General features: G+C 46.7%; 1 protein-coding gene across 1 annotated transcript in view; it reads right to left on the bottom strand.

The window, feature by feature from the left end:
* LOC137543637 (vomeronasal type-2 receptor 26-like) overlaps positions 1-19,431 on the bottom strand; it is a 175,510-nt gene that overhangs the window by 22,501 nt on the left and 133,578 nt on the right. The window contains exon 3 of the mRNA XM_068264760.1: positions 17,047-17,170. Coding sequence (XP_068120861.1) covers positions 17,047-17,170 — 124 coding nt within the window. The remainder of the gene's footprint in view (positions 1-17,046; positions 17,171-19,431) is intronic.

The raw sequence follows: 19,431 nt of genomic DNA, 5'->3' as shown, positions 1-19,431 counted from the left end.
GCCACCCCGCAGGGTCAGGGGAACTGCAGCAGGTTCCTCCGATCCTCTGCCATCCTCCAGCACACCTGGCCAAACCCCCCGCCTCAGCAGCAGCGTGAAGGCCCGCCACTGCCAAGCGCTGCTGCAGTTGGTCAGCCTTGGGAAGACCAAACTGACGGCAACCCATGTGTTGGCCAAACTCCAGGAGCAGGAGAGGATTTGGCTGACCCCCAGAGGCCTCAGAGTCGGAGAGGTGGTGGCCGACAATGGGGCCAATCTGGTTGCCGCAATTGACAGGGGAAACCTGACCCACATCCCCTGTCTTGCCCACGTGCTTAACCTGGTGGTGCAGAAGTTCTTGCGCACCTACCAGGGGATGGGCGAACTGCTGGAAACGGCAAGGAATGTTGTGCGTCACTTCCGGCGCTCGCCTGCAGCCTGTGCGAGCCTGGAAGACGTGCAAAAGGAGCTGGAGCTGCCACACCATCGGCTGATCCTTGACGTTCCAACTCGCTGGAACTCCACCCTGGCGATGTTGGAGCGTCTGGTTGAACAGAAGCATGCTGTCAACCAGTACCTTGCCCTGGCCACTGTTTCCGCCGCTCAGAAAAGGGACAAGACCAGCAACATCCCGTCCATCATCCCCGATGACGACTGGAGGCACATGCAGCAGGTGTGCTTAGTGCTGGCTCCCTTTCTGCAAGCCACTAACATGGTGAGCAGGGACCATGCTATGGTCTGCGAGTGGGTGCCCCTGGTTTGTCTGCTGAACAGGGCCCTCGATGCTTTGCTGGAACAGGGAGTGGCAGCCTTGGCCCAGCAGGAGCGGCATGCAGCTGCACAGTCCACCTCTGAGGGGGAGGAGGAGGAGGACTTGGTAGAGGTCCCTGACCTTGCTGCTGATGACGGGGATCAGCACAGCGCAGCTGAGTTGGTGCGGGGGTGGAGAGAGGATGAGGCTGAGGAGGCAGAGGAGGAGGATGAGGACAGCACTGCCGTCAATGTGCCAGCACACGTGGCCCGCCTCTTCCCAATGGCAGCGCACATGCTGACGTGCCTGCGCAAGGACCCCAGGGTGATCCAGATGAAGCAGAGGGAGGACATCTGGATCAGCATGATGTTGGACCCGCGCCTCAAGGGGAAGTTGAGCCAGTTCCTGCCGCCTGCAGGAGGAGAGCCAGCGCAACAAATAAGGAGCTTGGAGCAGGCCCTTGTTGAGCGCTTGGAGGAAGCCTTCCCCCAGCCTTCCACCCCCACTGTCCAGCCAGCACAGAGGCAGCAGCAGGTGCCTTCATCCATCAGCAAGCGCCCCACAGACCTGCTGTCTCTCAGCAATGAGCTCTACAGGACTGTAGAGGCTCCGGCAGCAGTGACTAGAGAGGAGGTGCATGCAGCAGCATCCTCCTCCGGTCACAGCCAGCGCCTGACCCGCATGGTGGCTGACTACATGGGGTCCTACAGCGGGCTTGACAGCGATGCCCCTGTTGATCCCATGGAGTATTGGGTCAAGCGCCTGGAGATCTGGAGCGAGCTGGCGCAGTACGCCCTGGAAGTGCTGTCCTGCCCCCCTTCCAGCGTGCTGTCTGAGCGCTGCTTCAGTGCAGCTGGTGGCGTGGTCACCGAGAAACGCTCACGTCTGTCTCACAAGTCTGTGAACAGACTGACGTTTCTCAAGATGAACCAGGCGTGGGTGGCAGGCGAGTTCCTGGCCCCTGTTGTCGGCGAGAGGGGGACATGAACTGGCTGCCGGAAGAACCATCATTAATGTGCCTTACCACCCTTTACCACCTCCTGGCTCCTGCTCACTAAGCCAGCCTGGTTCACTTTGACTATTACGTCGCCTGCAGCCACACATTTTACATCTACAGTGGGCAGCTGTGTACTGCCCTTCTGCTGTCTGTCTGTGTTTCCCACTGCCAGGGTACACAGATTTTACCTTCTGCTGCCACTCTGCCACCAGCTATTACGTCAAACAATAGCTGCCCCTGCTGCCTGTATTTACCTTAAAAAAAAAAAAAAAGGTTTCTTTTTTCTGAGCTGCCCGGGTTGAAAACTGTGATGTCCCAGTTGTGTATTGGACACGATGTGGGCTGCACGACCGCTGTCTGGGACCTCCTGTTGTGTTTATTTACAGCCCTGGTATTAACGCTAGGTACCAGGGCTATTATATCACGCTGCCTACCTACCTGCTGCCACACTCACACTACTCCTCCATTCCTCCTGCTGCTGCTTCTGTCTGTCTGTGTTTCCCACTGCCAGGGTACACAGATTTTACCTTCTGCTGCCACTCTGCCACCAGCTATTACGTCAAACAATAGCTATATCTGTGTAATTTGCTGTAAAAACAAAACAAAAAAAACATAAAAAAAAAAAAAAGGTTTCCTTTTTCTGAGGTGCCCGGGTTGAAAACTGTGATGTCCCAGTTGTGTATTGGACACAATGTGGGCTGCACGACCGCTGTCTGGGACCTCCTGTTGTGTTTATTTACAGCCCTGGTATCAACGCTAGGTACCAGGGCTATTATATCACGCTGCCTACCTACCTGCTGCCACACTCACACTACTCCTCCATTCCTCCTGCTGCTGCTTCTGTCTGTCTGTGTTTCCCACTGCCAGGGTACACAGATTTTACCTTCTGCTGCCACTCTGCCACCAGCTATTACGTCAAACAATAGCTATATCTGTGTAATTTGCTGTAAAAAAAAAAAAAAGTAAACCATTAAAAAAAAAAAAAACAATTTTTAATTTTTTTGAGGTGCCCGGGTTGAAAACTGTGTTGTCCCAGTTGTGTATTGGACACAATGTGGGCTGCACGACCGCTGTCTGGGACCTCCTGTTGTGTTTATTTACAGCCCTGGTATCAACGCTAGGTACCAGGGCTATTATGTCATGCTGCCTACCTACCTGCTGCCACACTCACACTACTCCTCCATTCCTCCTGCTGCTGCTGCTGTCTGTCTGTGTTTCCCACTGCCAGGGTACACAGATTTTACCTTCTGCTGCCACTCTGCCACCAGCTATTACGTCAAACAATAGCTATATCTGTGTAATTTGCTATAAAAACAAAACAAAAAAAAACATAAAAAAAAAAAAGGTTTAATTTTTCTGAGGTGGCCGGGTTGAAAACTGTGTTGTCCCAGTTGTGTATTGGACACGATGTGGGCTGCACGACCGCTGTCTGGGACCTCCTGTTGTGTTTATTTACGCCCTGGTATCACCGCTAGGTACCAGGGCTATTATGTCACGCTGCCTACCTCATTGACTGCCTGCTGCCACACACTCATCCTCCTCCTCCTGCTGCTGAATTTACCTCCTGCTGTCTGTGTGTTTCCACTGCCAGGGAGCACATACAATGGCGCTTGCACCATGCGCCACCAGCTATTTGTTACGCTCAACAAAAATAGCTGCATTTCTTTAAAAGAAAGATAAAAATATATATACTTTTTATTAATACTTTGTGATATTATTTTTAGAGGTGTCCGGGTTGAAAACTGTGTTGTCCCAGTTGTGTATTGGACATGATGTGGGCTTCACGACCGCTGTCTGGAACCTCATGCTGTGTATTTACGGCCTGGTACCACCGCTAGGTACCACAGCCTATTATGTCTCGCTGCCTGCCTCATTGACTGCCTGCTGCCACACAATCATCCTCCTCCTCCTGCTGCTGCTGCTGAATTTACCTCCTGCTGTCTGTGTGTTTCCACTGCCAGGGAGCACATACAATTGCGCTTCCAACATGCATGCGCCACCAGCTATTTATTACGCTCAAAAATAGCTGCATTTCTTTAAAAACAAATAAAAATAAAAGAGAAATAAGTGAAGAAGAAGAAGACGATATAGAAGAAGAAGAAGATATAGAAAAAGAAGAAGAAGAAGGAGAAGAAGAAGAAGAAGGAGAAGAAGATATAGAAAAAGAAGAAGACGAAATAGAAAAATAATAATAATAAGAAGATATAGAAAAAGAAGATATAGAACAAGATATAGAAGAAGAAGATATAGAAAAAGATATAGAAAAAGATATAGAAGAAGAATATGAAGAAGATGAAGATGAAGAAGAAGAAGATATAGAAGAAGAAGAAGAAGAAGAAGAAGAAGAATATGAAGAAGATGAAGATGAAGAAGAAGAAGATATAGAAGAAGAAGAAGAAGAAGAAGAAGAAGAAGAAGAAGAATATGAAGAAGATGAAGATGAAGAAGAAGAAGATATAGAAGAAGAAGAAGAAGAAGAAGAAGAAGAAGAAGAAGAAGAAGAAGATATAGAAGAAGAAGAAGAAGAAGAAGAAGTATATACACTACTGAACAGAACTTTGGACACAACTTCTCTTTCCACCTTTTTTTTTTTTTTTTAAAGGAACATCCCCACATAATCACTTGCTGTTGTTACTTGGAAAAAAAGATGTTTCTTGCATCATTCACCCTCAAAACAAGTGTTGGAAGCTATTTAAGGCCAATTCGAATAGTCAGCTCGAATAATGAGCTCGAATACCGACTCGAATAGTGAGCTTGAAGTCCGAGGTCGAATCGAATAGTAAAAAATATTCGACTCGAATATTCGACCAAACTCGAATAATTTACTATTCGAATTCGACCAAACTCGAATAATAAAAAGGGGTATCCGAGCACCACTGCCTTAGAGCACATGGTGCCCAGACAGAAGCACCGGCAAGCAGCATCTCAGCTGCTTCATTCCCCCCACCAGGAGGCTGTCCACAGAGACCGGATCACTGCTCTGTCAGGCGACAGTACTTCCGAAGAGCGGTGACCCCTGAACTGCAGGAGAGCTGTGTCCCTGCCTGCTAGCACGTGTATACAGTTCCTGCATACGTGTGTTAGCAGGAAGGGACACAGCTCTCCTGAAGTGCGGGGGGTCACCACTCATCTGCACATGGAAGTAATGTCTCCTGACAGAGCGGGGATCCGGACTCCGTGGCAAGATCAAAGAAGGTGAGGGGGCTGGGGGAGAGGGACAGACAGGCAGCTTGCTACTTATGCTGGGGACACATGCTTGGGTATACTGGCAGCAGCACCTATGCTTGGCTACCTTTACTGGGGACACATGCCTTGCTTTACTGACAACACCTATGCTTGGCTATCTATACTGGGGACATGCCTGGCTACACCTATACTGGGGACACCTATGGCTATACTGGCAGCACCTATGCTTGGCTACCTTTATTGGGGACACATGCATGGCTTTACTGGCAACACCTATGCTTGGCTATCTATACTGGGGACATGCCTGGCTACACCTATACTGGGGACACCTATGGCTATACTGGCAGCACCTATGTTTGGCTATCTATACTGGGGACATGCCTGGCTACACCTATACTGGGGACACCTATGGCTATACTGGCAGCACCTATGCTTGGCTACGTATACTGGGGACACCTATGGCTATACTGGCAGCACCTATGCTTGGCTACGTATACTGGGGACACCTATGGCTATACTGGCAGCACCTATGCTTGGCTACCTACACCGGGGAAACCTATGGCTATACTGGCAGCACCTATGCTTGGCTACCTACACTGGGGACACCTATGGCTATACTGGCAGCAGCACCTATGCTTGGCTACCTTTATTGGGGACACATGCATGGCTTTACTGGCAACACCTACGCTTGGCTATCTATACTGGAGACATGCCTGGCTACACCTATACTGGGGACACCTATGGCTATACTGGCAGCACCTATGCTTGGCTACCTTTATTGGGGACACATGCATGGCTTTACTGGCAACACCTATGCTTGGCTATCTATACTGGGGACATGCCTGGCTACACCTATACTGGGGACACCTATGGCTATACTGGCAGCACCTATGCTTGGCTACGTATACTGGGGACACCTATGGCTATACTGGCAGCACCTATGCTTGACTACCTACACTGGGGACACCTATGGCTATACTGGCAGCACCTATGCTTGGCTACCTACACTGGGGACACCTATGGCTATACTGGCAGCACCTATGCTTGGCTAGCTATACTGTGGACACCTATGGCTATACTGGCAGCACCTATGCTTGGCTAGCTATACTGTGGACACATGCCTGGCTATACTGGCGGAACTTATGCTTGGCTACCTATACACTGCTGCTAAATTCATTTATATTTGGTCATGGCCACGCCCGCTCCCTATGTGGCCATGCCCATTTTTACCAGTTGTCTCCACCTGCTGCTCATGGGCGCCCGGATCTTCTAGGACCCTAGCAACGCCCCTGGTTTTTACATTGCTAACTTGGAATCCATAATATACTGCATTTGTTCGGCATGGCATGCAACTTTTGGCAATTCTGACCAACCCTAATTCAAATAATCAAATCTCACATACCAGTAGATAGATACATAATGAAAAACCAAGAGGCAGATTCTGGGGAGTACACAGTGAAGAAGGTTGTTTTGGTGCTCAGCACCAAGTGCCAAAACTGGGTGCCCCATTGCAGCAATGGAATGTGAGGCAGTCATAGGAAAGGAGCACACGATCATGTAGAATACACTAGGGAAGGGAGAGGGTGCAAGAGACATGATCATGTGATTTGGGCTGGTTAGGTAGGTCCAGTAATACAAGTACAGTCAGTCATAGGAAAGGAGCACACGATCATGTAGAATACACTAGGGAAGGGAGAGGGTACAAGATACATGATCATGTGATTTGGGCTGGTTAGGTAGGTCCAGTAATACAAGTACAGTCAGTCATAGGAAAGGAGCACACGATCATGTAGAATACACTAGGGAAGGGAGAGGATACAAGAGACATGATCATGTGATTTGGGCTGGTTAGGTAGGCCCAGTAATACAAGTATGAGGCAGTCATAGGAAAGGAGCACACAATCATGTAGGATACACTAGGGGAGGGAGAGGGTACAAGAGACATGATCATGTGATTTGGGCTGGTTAGGTAGGCCAGTAATACAAGTACTAGGCTGTCATAGGAAAGGAGCACACGATCATGTAGAATACACTAGGGAAGGGAGAGGGTGAAAGATACATGATCATGTGATTTGGGCTGGTTAGGTAGGTCCAGTAACACAAGTATGAGGCTGTCATAGGAAAGGAGCACACAATCATGTAGAATACACTAGAGAAGGGAGAGGGTACAAGATACATGATCATGTGATCTGGGCTGGTTAGGTAGGCCCAGTAATACAAGTACAGGCTGTCATAGGAAAGGAACACACGATCATGTAGAATACACTAGGGAAGGGAAAGGGTACAAGATACATGATCATGTGATTTGGGCTGGTTAGGTAGGTCCAGTAATACAAGTATGAGGCTGTCATAGGAAATAAGCACACGATCATGTAGAATACACTAGGGAAGGGAGAGGGTACAAGATACATGATCATGTGATTTGGGCTGGTTAGGTAGGCCAGTAATACAAGTATGAGGCAGTCATAGGATAGGAGCACACGATCATGTAGAATACACTAGGGAAGGGAGAGGATACAAGATACATGATCATGTGATTTGGGCTGGTTAGATAGGTCCAGTAACACAAGTATGAGGCTGTCATAGGAAAGGAGCACACAATCATGTAGAATACACTAGGGAATGGAGAGGGTACAAGATACATGATCATGTGATTTGGGCTGGTTAGGTAGGCCAGTAATACAAGTATGAGGCAGTCATAGGATAGGAGCACACGATCATGTAGAATACACTAGGGAAGGGAGAGGGTACAAGATACATGATCATGTGATTTGGGCTGGTTAGGTAGGCCCAGTAATACAAGTACAGGCAGTCATAGGAAAGGAGCACACGATCATGTAGAATACATATAGAGAAGGGAGAGGGTACAAGATACATGATCATGTGATTTGGGCTGGTTAGGTAGGTCCAGTAACACAAGTATGAGGCTGTCATAGGAAAGGAGCACACGATCATGTAGAATACACTAGGGAATGGAGAGGGTACAAGATACATGATCATGTGATTTGGGCTGGTTAGGTACGGATCAGTGAATAATGGCACACAGCGCCTATGTATAAAAATGGCGCCGCATTAAAAAGATATGCTTATTGCTATTTATCGTTAGTACCGCATAATAATGGCGCACAGGGAAAAAAAAAGAAAAATGGCACACACTAACGTTATCTAACAATAGTGCCGTACATTTGCCAAACAGCAGACGTTATTTAACTGCAAAACGGTGAATGGATTTAATGTAACACGGTTACACGGTCACGGCCAAGGTTAGGGTTAGGCACCACTGGGGGGGTCTTAGGGTTAGGCACCATCAGGGGGGGGGGTCTTAGGGTTAGGCACCACCAGGGGGGTTTAGGGGTTAGGGATAGGTACAGAGATAGTTCTGTGTGGTAACGGTAAATAACAATAAGGTTTTAATGTTAAATAACAATAAGGCTTTAACGTTAAATAGCGATAAGCGGCAAATGGATTAGCGGCAACACCATACGCCATTATTCTCAGGTGCCATTTTCAGATGGATCCGGTTAGGTAGGCCCAGTAATACAAGTACGAGGCGGTCATAGGAAAGGAACACATAATCATGTAGAATACACTAGGGAAGGGGTAGGGTACAAGATAGATGATCATGTGATTTGGGCTGGTTAGGTAGGTCCAGTAATACAAGTACAGGCTGCCATAGGAAAGGAGCACACGATCATGTAAAATACACTAGGGAAGGGAGAGGGTACAAGATACACGATCATGTGATTTGGGTTGGTTAGGTAGGTCCAGTAATACAAGTACAGGCTGTCATAGGAAAGGAGCACACGATCATGTAGAATACACTAGGGAAGGGAGAGGATACAAGATACATGATCATGTGATTTGGGCTGGTTAGGTAGGTCCAGTAACACAAGTATGAGGCTGTCATAGGAAAGGAGCACACAATCATGTAGAATACACTAGGGAATGGAGAGGGTACAAGATACATGATCATGGGATTTGGGCTGGTTAGGTAGGTCCAGTAATACAAGTATGAGGCGGTCATAGGAAAGGAACACACAATCATGTAGAATACACTAGGGAATGGAGAGGGTACAAGATACATGATCATGTGATTTGGGCTGGTTAGGTAGGTCCAGTAATACAAGTATGAGGCGGTCATAGGAAAGGAACACACAATCATGTAGAATACACTAGAGAATGGAGAGGGTACAAGATACATGATCATGTGATTTGGGTTGGTTAGGTAGGTCCAGTAATACAAGTACAGGCTGTCATAGGAAAGGAGCACACGATCATGTAGAATACACTAGGGAAGGGAGAGGATACAAGATACATGATCATGTGATTTGGGCTGGTTAGGTAGGTCCAGTAACACAAGTATGAGGCTGTCATAGGAAAGGAGCACACAATCATGTAGAATACACTAGGGAATGGAGAGGGTACAAGATACATGATCATGGGATTTGGGCTGGTTAGGTAGGTCCAGTAATACAAGTATGAGGCGGTCATAGGAAAGGAACACACAATCATGTAGAATACACTAGGGAAGGGAGAGGATACAAGATACATGATCATGTGATTTGGGCTGGTTAGGTAGGTCCAGTAACACAAGTATGAGGCTGTCATAGGAAAGGAGCACACAATCATGTAGAATACACTAGGGAATGGAGAGGGTACAAGATACATGATCATGGGATTTGGGCTGGTTAGGTAGGTCCAGTAATACAAGTATGAGGCGGTCATAGGAAAGGAACACACAATCATGTAGAATACACTAGGGAAGGGAGAGGATACAAGATACATGATCATGTGATTTGGGCTGGTTAGGTAGGTCCAGTAATACAAGTACGAGGCTGCCATAGGAAAGAAGCACACGGTCATTGTAGAATACACCAGGGAAGGAAGGATCCTGCCAAAGGCTTACAATCTAAGGGGAGGGGAGGTGGACACACTAGGTAGGTTTGCACAATAAGTAATCAGTAGAGATTACTGCGTGGTAGGGGGTAGGGGGTAGGTTGAGGGATGCAGCAATCTCTGGTATGCTCCTAGTTGGTCAGGGTTCACCCTACAGCAAGATAACCCCCCAAAAACATAAGTCAAAACGATGCCAAAACTACCTTTGGAAAAAAGAACACCATGGTAAGCTTGTAAAAATATGAAGTAGTTTCTACAATCTCCAGACCTAAAGCTTATTGAGCTGGTTTGGGAGGAACTGAGTGAAAGCGAAGCAACCTACAAGTGCCACACATTTACGTGAACTTCTGAGAAAGGAAAGCGGCTCCTGACCCTGTTTTTCAATGTAAGCCAATAGGAACGGCTTACATTGAAAGACGGGGCCAGGAGCCAATGAAATCGGCTCCTGACCCGCTCACATGGCTCTGCCGTCATAGAGACAGGCAGAGCCTGTGAGATGCGGCGAGAATCGTCGGGTTTGAGCGGCGCGATCGGCGTGGAGCAGCGGAAACGGCGGATCCGCGCTGCGGACAGTGATTGAGATCTACGCCCTGCCAGCCAAAAGCCCAACAATAAAGGGCGTAGATCTCAATCACTGCGGTCCTTAAATGGTTAATGCTCTTTTTTTTTTCATAAAACGTTTATTGAAAAGTAATGCCATAGATTTTAGTCAGGTTTACATATTACATGCATAATCAGCTTAGAATAGAAAAATGTACATTAATATGTAGTATTTACATACAGTGGTTTGCAAAAGTATTCGGCCCCCTTGAATTTTCCACATTTTGTCACATTACTGTCACAAACATGAATCAATTTTATTGGAATTCCACGTGAAAGACCAATACAAAGTGATGTACACGTGAGAAGTGGAAAGCAAAATCATACATGATTCCAAACATTTTTTACAAATAAATAACTGCAAAATGGGGTGTGCGTAATTATTCTGCCCCCTCTGGTCTGAGTGCAGTCAGTTGTCCATAGACATTGCCTGATGAGTGCTAAAGACTAAATAGTGTGCACCTGTGTGTAATCTAATGTCAGTACAAATACAGCTGCTCTGTGACAGCCTCAGAGGTTGTCTAAGAGAATATTGGGAGCAACAACACCATGAAGTCCAAAGAACACACCAGACAGGTCAGGGATCAAGTTATTGAGAAATGTAAAGCAGGCTTAGGCTACAAAAATATTTCCAAAGCCTTGAACATCCCACGGAGCACTGTTCAAGCGATCATTCAGAAATGGAAGGAGTATGGCGCAACTGTAAACCTACCAAGACAAGGCCGTCCACCTAAACTCACAGGCCAAACAAGGAGAGCGCTGATCAGAAATGCAATCAAGAGGCCCATGGTGACTCTGGACGAGCTGCAGAGATCTACAGCTCAGGTGGGGGAATCTGTCCATAGGACAACCATTAGTCGTGCACTGCACAAAGTTGGCCTTTATGGAAGAGTAGCAAGAAGAAAGCCATTGTTAACAGAAAAGCATAAGACGTCCCATTTGCAGTTTGCCACAAGCCATGTGGGGGACACAGCAACCATGTGGAAGAAGGTGCTCTGGTCAGATGAGACAAAAATGGAACTTTTTGGCCAAAATGCAAAACGATATGTGTGGCAGAAAACTAACAATGCACATCACTCTGAACACACCATCCCCACTGTCAAATATGGTGGTGGCAGCATCATGCTCAGGGGGTGCATCTCTTCAGCAGGGGCAGGGAAGTTGGTCAGAGTTGATGGGAAGATGGATGGAGCCAAATACAGGGCAATCTTGGAAGAAAACCTATTGGAGACTGCAAAAGACTTGAGACTGGGGCGGAGGTTCACCTTCCAGCAGGACAACAACCCTAAACATAAAGCCAGGGCAACAATGGAATGGTTTAAAACAAAACATATCCATGTGTTAGAATGGCCCAGTCAAAGTCCAGATCTAAATCCACTCGAGAATCTGCGGCAAGATCTGAAAACTGCTGTTCACAAACGCTGTCCATCTAATCTGACTGAGCTGGAGCTGTTTTGCAAAGAATAATGGGCAAGGATTTCAGTCTCTAGATGTGCAAAGCTGGTAGAGAATTACCCTAAAAGACTGGCAGCTGTAATTGCAGCAAAAGGTGGTTCTACAAAGTATTGACTCAGGGGGCTGAATAATTACGCACACCCCACTATGCAGTTATTTTTTTTTTTAATGTTTGGAATAATGTATGATTTTCGTTCCACTTCTCACGTGTACACCACTTTGTATTGGTCTTTCAGGTGGAATTCCAATAAAACTGATTCATGTTTGTGGCAGTAATGTGACAACATGTGGGAAACTTCAAGGGGGCTGAATACTTTTGCAAACCACTGTATATTGGTACACCTGAGACAATAAACCCATAGCATTTTAATTTTTCCTAATGAGATATTAACAATTTAAAAATTCTGAAGGATGTATGATATAAACAGTGATGATAAAGAGATATTTATGTCATGCACATATTTCAATTTGTTGTTCCATAGAATGCAAGGAGACATATTTTAACGCGTACGTTAAAAAGGGGCGATGGGAAAAAAGGGCGCCGGGTTTTTAACGATAAACATGGATTACGTTTAAAAATGTATTTCGTTTAAAAGTAATGTTTTTAAACGTTATAAATCATTAAATAATGTGTATTAAATCGGCAATTGTAAAAACGTTAATCTTTTGTTTAAATAATGAAACGCATAATAACGTTTAAAAAAAAATTACTAAGTAACCCTCCCTGTACCTACCCCTAACCCCTAGACCCCCCTGTTGATGCCTAAACCTAAGACCCCCCCTGTTGGTGCCTAAGTAACCCTCCCTGTACCTACCCCTAACCCCTAGACCCCCCTGTTAGTGCCTAAACCTAAGACCCCCCTGTTAGTGCCTAAACCTAAGACCCCCCTGTTGGTGCCTAAACCTAAGACCCCCCTGTTGGTGCCTAAACCTAAGACCCCCTGTTGGTGCCTAAACCTAAGACCCCCCTGTTAGTGCCTAAACCTAAGACCCCCCTGTTAGTGCCTAAACCTAAGACCCCCCTGTTGGTGCCTAAACCTAAGACCCCCCTGTTGGTGCCTAAACCTAAGACCCCCCTGTTGGTGCCTAAACCTAAGACCCCCCTGTAATTGTTTTCGTTTAAAAATAATGTAAAAAAAAAAGTAATGTTTTTCGTTTAAAAATAATGTTTGGGAAAAATATTGTACTGGTTTTCGTTTAAAAATAATATTTAAACATGTATAAATCATTAAATAATGTGTAATCATGAGAAACAGTAATAAAACATTAAGTCTCCGGGCGCCGCTTTTAAAACGTTAGTTTTCTCCGGCGCCCTTTTTTCCTACCGGGCGCCCATTAAACGATATTTATTATAGAAGTGAATGGCGGCGCCCGATTTGTCCACTAGCCTCAGGCGCCCGAATTTACTGTTTCCTATTTTAACATCTCCCCTTATTGAGCAGAGGGCTTACAAGAGCCTCAACAAGCTAAAAACGTATACCTTTAAGTAACGTGCACTTTGAAGATTTTGTCAGTCAACTTATTCAGTCGTTTAGAGACTATAGAACCTCAACATAAAATGAACTTAGTCCTAGTAAACAAGACCTAAACTGAAAAGATAATAACCTGAAGTAATAACCTAAAAATGGTAGATAACCTAAAAATAGTTGAATGTAGGTCTTTTTAAACCCCAATTAGTCTGTAGCAATACTAATCTAGTTTAATATGTTAATCCTGTATAATATTGCTGTGTATTAATTCTGTATATTAGTTCCCTATCCAGGATTCTCTGATATGAAAGTCATATTTCCCCCATTGTTCTATTTCTAATTTTTTGTTCCATGAGTAGATTTCTTTTGACTATGTATTTCAGCTGTAGAAAGGAGATTTGGGGCTTGATTCACAAAGCCATGCTAACTGTTTAACAGTGAGCACGTGAAGTGCCGCTCGCCGACTTTTGCGTGTGCAAAGTGCTGCGATCACGCGATCGTGGACATTTGTGCACGATAACGCAAACTTTTGCACGCCGCAGCTTTTCCCTCGCCGCAGCTCTGCCTTCAGCCGTTTGCCACAGCTCCGTCCCGGTCCCCGGCGATGACGTCAGGGTGACCTCCAGGTCGGCCTGTACTGTGATTGCGCGAGCGGCGCTGTCAATCACCACCACGTTTGCCGGAGCAGACTGCGCAGGCGCAGAACTACTACCACCTCTGGCCCACGTGGCGGTGATTGACAGTAGAGTTGGGCCGAACCTCCGATTTTAGGTTCGCGAACCGGGTTCGCGAACTTTCGCGGAACGTTCGGTTCGCGTTAAAGTTCGCGAACCGCAATAGACTTCAATGGGGATGCGAACTTTGAAAAAAAAAATAATTATGCTGGCCACAAAAGTGATAGAAAAGATGTTTCAAGGGGTCTAACACCTGGAGGGGGGCATGGCGGAGTGGGATAGATGCCAAAAGTCCCCGGGAAAAATCTGGATTTGACGCAAAGCAGCGTTTTAAGGGCAGAAATCACATTGAATGCTAAATGACAGGCCTAAAGTGCTTTAAAACATCTTGCATGTGTATACATCAATCAGGTAGTGTAATTAAGGTACTGCTTCACACTGACACACCAAACTCACCGTGTAACGCACCGCAAACAGCTGTTTGTGTAGTGACGGCCGTGCTGGACTGGTGCGCACCATGGCGAGAGTGCAGGTTTTGGTGGCTTTACAGCCCATATGGTCGCCTGGCTGATGTAGCTGAATGACAGAACAGTGACTGTCCAGCTGATCAAATTTGGTCTGACCACAATGAAGCAACGACCTTATTATCTTTTGTGCGCCCCCCGAGACACTCATCTAGGCGCCGGTCATTGCTTCATTGTGATACGCAAGCCCCTTCACCACGGCAAGGTAATGATCACGAAGGGGAATGGGCGCATGTACATGCCTTTTCTTTTGTTGTTGCAGCTGCCCGCAGTGCAGCCAGAAAAATTAGGCAGTCTTGTACACGCACCCGAAAAATGGCGGGTTCACTGAACAGGTATACAGTGGCGGGTCCACTGAACAGAACAGGTATACAGTGGCGGGTTCACAGAACAGGTATGCAGTGGCAGGTTCACTGAACACAACAGGTATGCAGTGGCGTGTTCACTAAACAGGTATACAGTGGCGGGCCACTGAACAGAACAGGTATACAGTGGCGGGTTCACAGAACAGGTATACAGTGGCAGGATCACTGAACAGGTATACAGTGGCGGGTCCACTGAACAGAACAGGTATACAGTGGCGGGTTCACAGAACAGGTATACAGTGGCGGGTCCACTGAACAGAACAGGTATACAGTGGCGGGTTCACAGAACAGGTATACAGTGGCGGGTCCACTGAACAGAACAGGTATACAGTGGCGGGTTCACAGAACAGGTATGCAGTGGCAGGTTCACTGAACACAACAGGTATGCAGTGGCGTGTTCACTAAACAGGTATACAGTGGCGGGTCCACTGAACAGAACAGGTATACAGTGGCGGGTTCACAGAACAGGTATACAGTGGCAGGATCACTGAACAGGTATGCAGTGGCAGGATCACTGAACAGGTATACAGTGGCGGGTCCACTGAACAGAACAGGTATACAGTGGCGGGTTCACAGAACAGGTATACAGTGGCGGGTCCACTGAACAGAACAGGTATACAGTGGCGGGTTCACAGAACAGGTATACAGTGGCAGGATCACTGAACAGGTATGCAGTGGCAGGATCACTGAACAGGTATGCAGTGGCAGGATCACTGAACAGGTATGCAGTGGCAGGATCACTGAACAGGTATGCACTGGCAGGATCACTGAACAGGTATGCAGTGGCAGGATCACTGAACAGGTATGCACTGGCAGGATCACTGAACAGGTATGCAGTGGCAGGATCACTGAACAGGTATGCACTGGCAGGATCACTGAACAGGTATGCAGTGGCAGGATCACAGTACAGGTATGCAGTGGGCTGAGGGCTCACTGAACAGAACAGGTATGTAGCCAGGAAAAGCTAAGCCTAACTAATCTTTCCCTAGAGACAGACAGCAGCTCGCCCTACTCTCTCTAATGCAGGCACACGAGTGGCCATAATGACCGCCGCTGCCTGCCTTATATAAGGGGGAGTGGGGCTCCAGGGGCTAGTGTAGCCTAATTGGCTACACTGGGCCTGCTGACTGTGATGTAGAGGGTCAAAGTTGACCCTCAGGTGCATTATGGGGCGAACCGAACTTCCGCAAAACGTTCGCGTGCGGCACCCGCACGCGAACCACCTAAGTTTGCGCTAACCACGTTCGCCGGCGAACCGTTCGGCCCAACTCTAATTGACAGTGCCGCTTGCGCAGGCGCAGTACAGGCCGACCTGGAGGTTGCCTTGACATCATCGCTGGGGACCGGGACAGAGCTGCGGCGAACGGCTGAAAGCAGAGCTGTGGCGAGGGACATGCTGGGAGCTTGGGGCTGGAGGAAGCCCCCGGTAAGTAGCACTAATTTTCTTAAAGATCCCCTGATGACTCCTTTAAGGTTATAAGACCAACTGATGGCATAGCGCTTAAGGGGACCGTTAGAGGTTGAGTGTAAAGTAATGAATTCCCTTTTATCCATAGCTACACAGGTGTGTTATCACATTGCAGCTACAAAATGCACAGTGGCCCCTGGGAGCAGTTAGAGGGAGATGGGGTAGCCAGCTTAGGGGCCCTGGGGGCTTACTTTTCTGGGGGGACCTTTTCCCCGGGGCCCCCATGCAGCTTACAGCTGCTCTGATTGGACACGTTGTAGATGGAGGATGCATGTGTGTGAACAAGAAGGTGTAAGGGCCCTTTTCCACTAGCGGCGTTTGCGATGTTGAATCGCAAAGTCGCAAACCGCTAGTGATTTTGAAATCGCTACGGTTTGCTTTTTAACATAGGAAATAGGTAATTTCCACTACTGCAATTCATTTTTTACTCAAATGCGATCGCACCGCGGATCGATCTTTGCCGCGATTTTGCTATGCAGTGCATTGCATAGCAAAATCGTGAACGCAATCGCCGGGAAGTTTCCTGCACTTGTGATTCAGCAATCGCTAGCGTTTAGCGCGAACGCTAGCGATTGCTAGTGGAAAAGGGCCCTAAGACTTTTTTCTAGGAAGGGGAAAGTGGTTGATATCAGGACATTTTGATGAGTGGAGGAAAATGTTTTGCTTTATAGCAGCACCATACCGGTGACATTGGAGATCTCCCCGGCTGAGCACTCCGCACAGTCGTAGCAGCAGGAGTGGATCCCGGATCTCGGCACTTTCCTGCTTCCCGGCAAACACGTCTCTGAGCACTGAGACCTCGGGACCTGAGGAGAAGGACAAAGTCTCAACTTATAGAATGGAAAAAAAATCAACCTCTAGTGTGTTGTGAGGGACCAGCATAGTACATAAGTATAAATACTTATTCCAAAAAGTGGATACAGTTAATTAATGTAATAAATTGTATCCAGTTTTTGGAGTATGGCCTTGTATAAAATAAATGCATACTTGTTTCACCATACATTGTGTGGTTGTGGCCGTTACTTAGGTTTAGACTTTGTTTCTATATAAAGTAAGAAGAATGTCCACACAGGCAAACCATTGTACATAATTTCTCAGGGGAAAAAAAACAAACAGAAAAACAAAAACAAAAAGCAACAGATAAGTAGTAATTCTAGGTATTCAGTTACATGGACTGGCATTAAAGGGATTGTTTTCATGTAAGACCTTTTTTGTTATATTTTTAAGTGTACTGTACTTTTGGAAAACCTAATAAATATATAGTATGAATCTTTCAGTAGATGAGATATTTTCATAAAGCTAGAAAAAAAGCTATAATAGATGCTTAAATAAAAGAGAAAGATTCTGCTGAGAAATATTCAGAGGGTACACCGGCCCTTGTGCAATAGACTTTTCTACTGAGTTGTCACCAAGGACATATTGTTAAACCTTTCCAATGAAATACTCCTAAAGCTCTCACCAAACAAGGAATGACTCAAAGTACATTTGATAATACATTGTTTACCTTCCTTTTATTGTTTTCATCTGCTAAATGCTAAAAAGTCACTGATTAGGTAAGATAAAACGTTATCACTGGTTCAATTCACTTTTACTCCAGAATTTTCCCTCAGGCGGTCATTTTTCATATTTTGTTTACAATAACTTTTCAGCACACTGTCTGCAGGTACCAAAATGGCCCCAATTCACTATGCAGTTTAGACTAGTCTACTGATGGTTTGGTATAAACCTGCATTCAGTAGCATCAACAAGGAATTCACATATGTGTGCTAATTCATAAGATGTTTCACAGGTGTGGTAGAAGTTTGGTAATTTACTGAAGCCCATCGACAAAAACCTGTTTGGTAACAGCAGAAGAGTGTGGAGTCATCTGTGTTGTTACATGCTGTTCCATGCAGTGAGGGCATTACAGTAGTAAGAGGCATCCCTGATATCCCTTTAGATGTACATGTTTTGTTATATAGCCTCTGCTTGCTCTGAATCTGTCTATTAGTCTATTTTATTATTCTATTTTATTTGCCACAGCTTAACCTGCTGGGCGTTCTGGTTTTTTTTGCCCAATTTTTTTAGCCTAGCGCTAGCTACATGATTCTCCCCTTCCTGCTCCCTCCCTCCCACCCTTCCGATCCCCGCCGGTAATCACGCCCATAAGGAAATCCCGCTCTGAACGGGATTTCCTTTAGGGCTTCCCCCGTCACCATGGGGACGAACGGAGTGACGTCATCGACGTTGTGACGTCACATGGACTCCCGATCCACCCCAAAGCGCAGCCTGGTGGCTAATGGCCAGGCTGCACACGGGGTCTGCGGGGGTGCCCTCTTTTGCGTCGGTTAGCAGCGGATCGGCGATGTGCGGTGGTGATCGGAGCAAACACGCAGCTAGCAAAGTGTTGGGAAAAAAATATAAAAATTGGCCCACCAGGGCCTGAGCAATGCCCTCTAGCATCTCTGGACGAGCTCAGCTCCTCCAGGACGCTAGGGAGGTTAAAAGGTCCTCACAGCTCCTTACAGGAGACATTACACATGCCACACTCAGGTGAGTGTAGCTCCTCTGCATCTTCATGATGGAACCTAAGGGGTTAAACAGCCAAAGGACTCCAGGGGAAGCTATAAATCATTTACCCCCCCCCCCCCAAAATAAAAAATACATAAATAAATGCATAAATAAATAAAAGTCAGTTTAGGTTGAAAGGTCTCTGCTGCTAACATCCAGAGGATGACTGTACAAGTAATGCCGCATGAATCTGTATTTACTGAATACCGTATTTTTCGGACCATAAGACGCACTTTTTCTCCCCCAAAAGTGGGGGGAAAAAGTCACTGCGTCTTATGGTCCGGATACCAGATTTTGGCAAAGGTTTCCCCGTATCGCTATAGCCACGGCTTCCACCCCGGTATCCAGTAACAGTCACCTGATCCAGCCGTGAGGTGTTGCAGTGACAGGAGGATGTCTGCCGCAAGCTGCACTTTCCTTCTAGCAACAGGGATTGCGATGAGGATGGCCAAATCACTGGGGAGGGCTCAGCGTTACCAGAGAGTGAGTGGGGAGGAAGAAGGCACAGCATGGCGAG

The sequence above is a fragment of the Hyperolius riggenbachi genome, unplaced genomic scaffold (genome assembly GCF_040937935.1).
Source record: "Hyperolius riggenbachi isolate aHypRig1 unplaced genomic scaffold, aHypRig1.pri scaffold_135, whole genome shotgun sequence".
Taxonomy (NCBI): domain Eukaryota; kingdom Metazoa; phylum Chordata; class Amphibia; order Anura; family Hyperoliidae; genus Hyperolius; species Hyperolius riggenbachi.
This window is presented reverse-complemented; position numbering and strand designations above follow the sequence as displayed.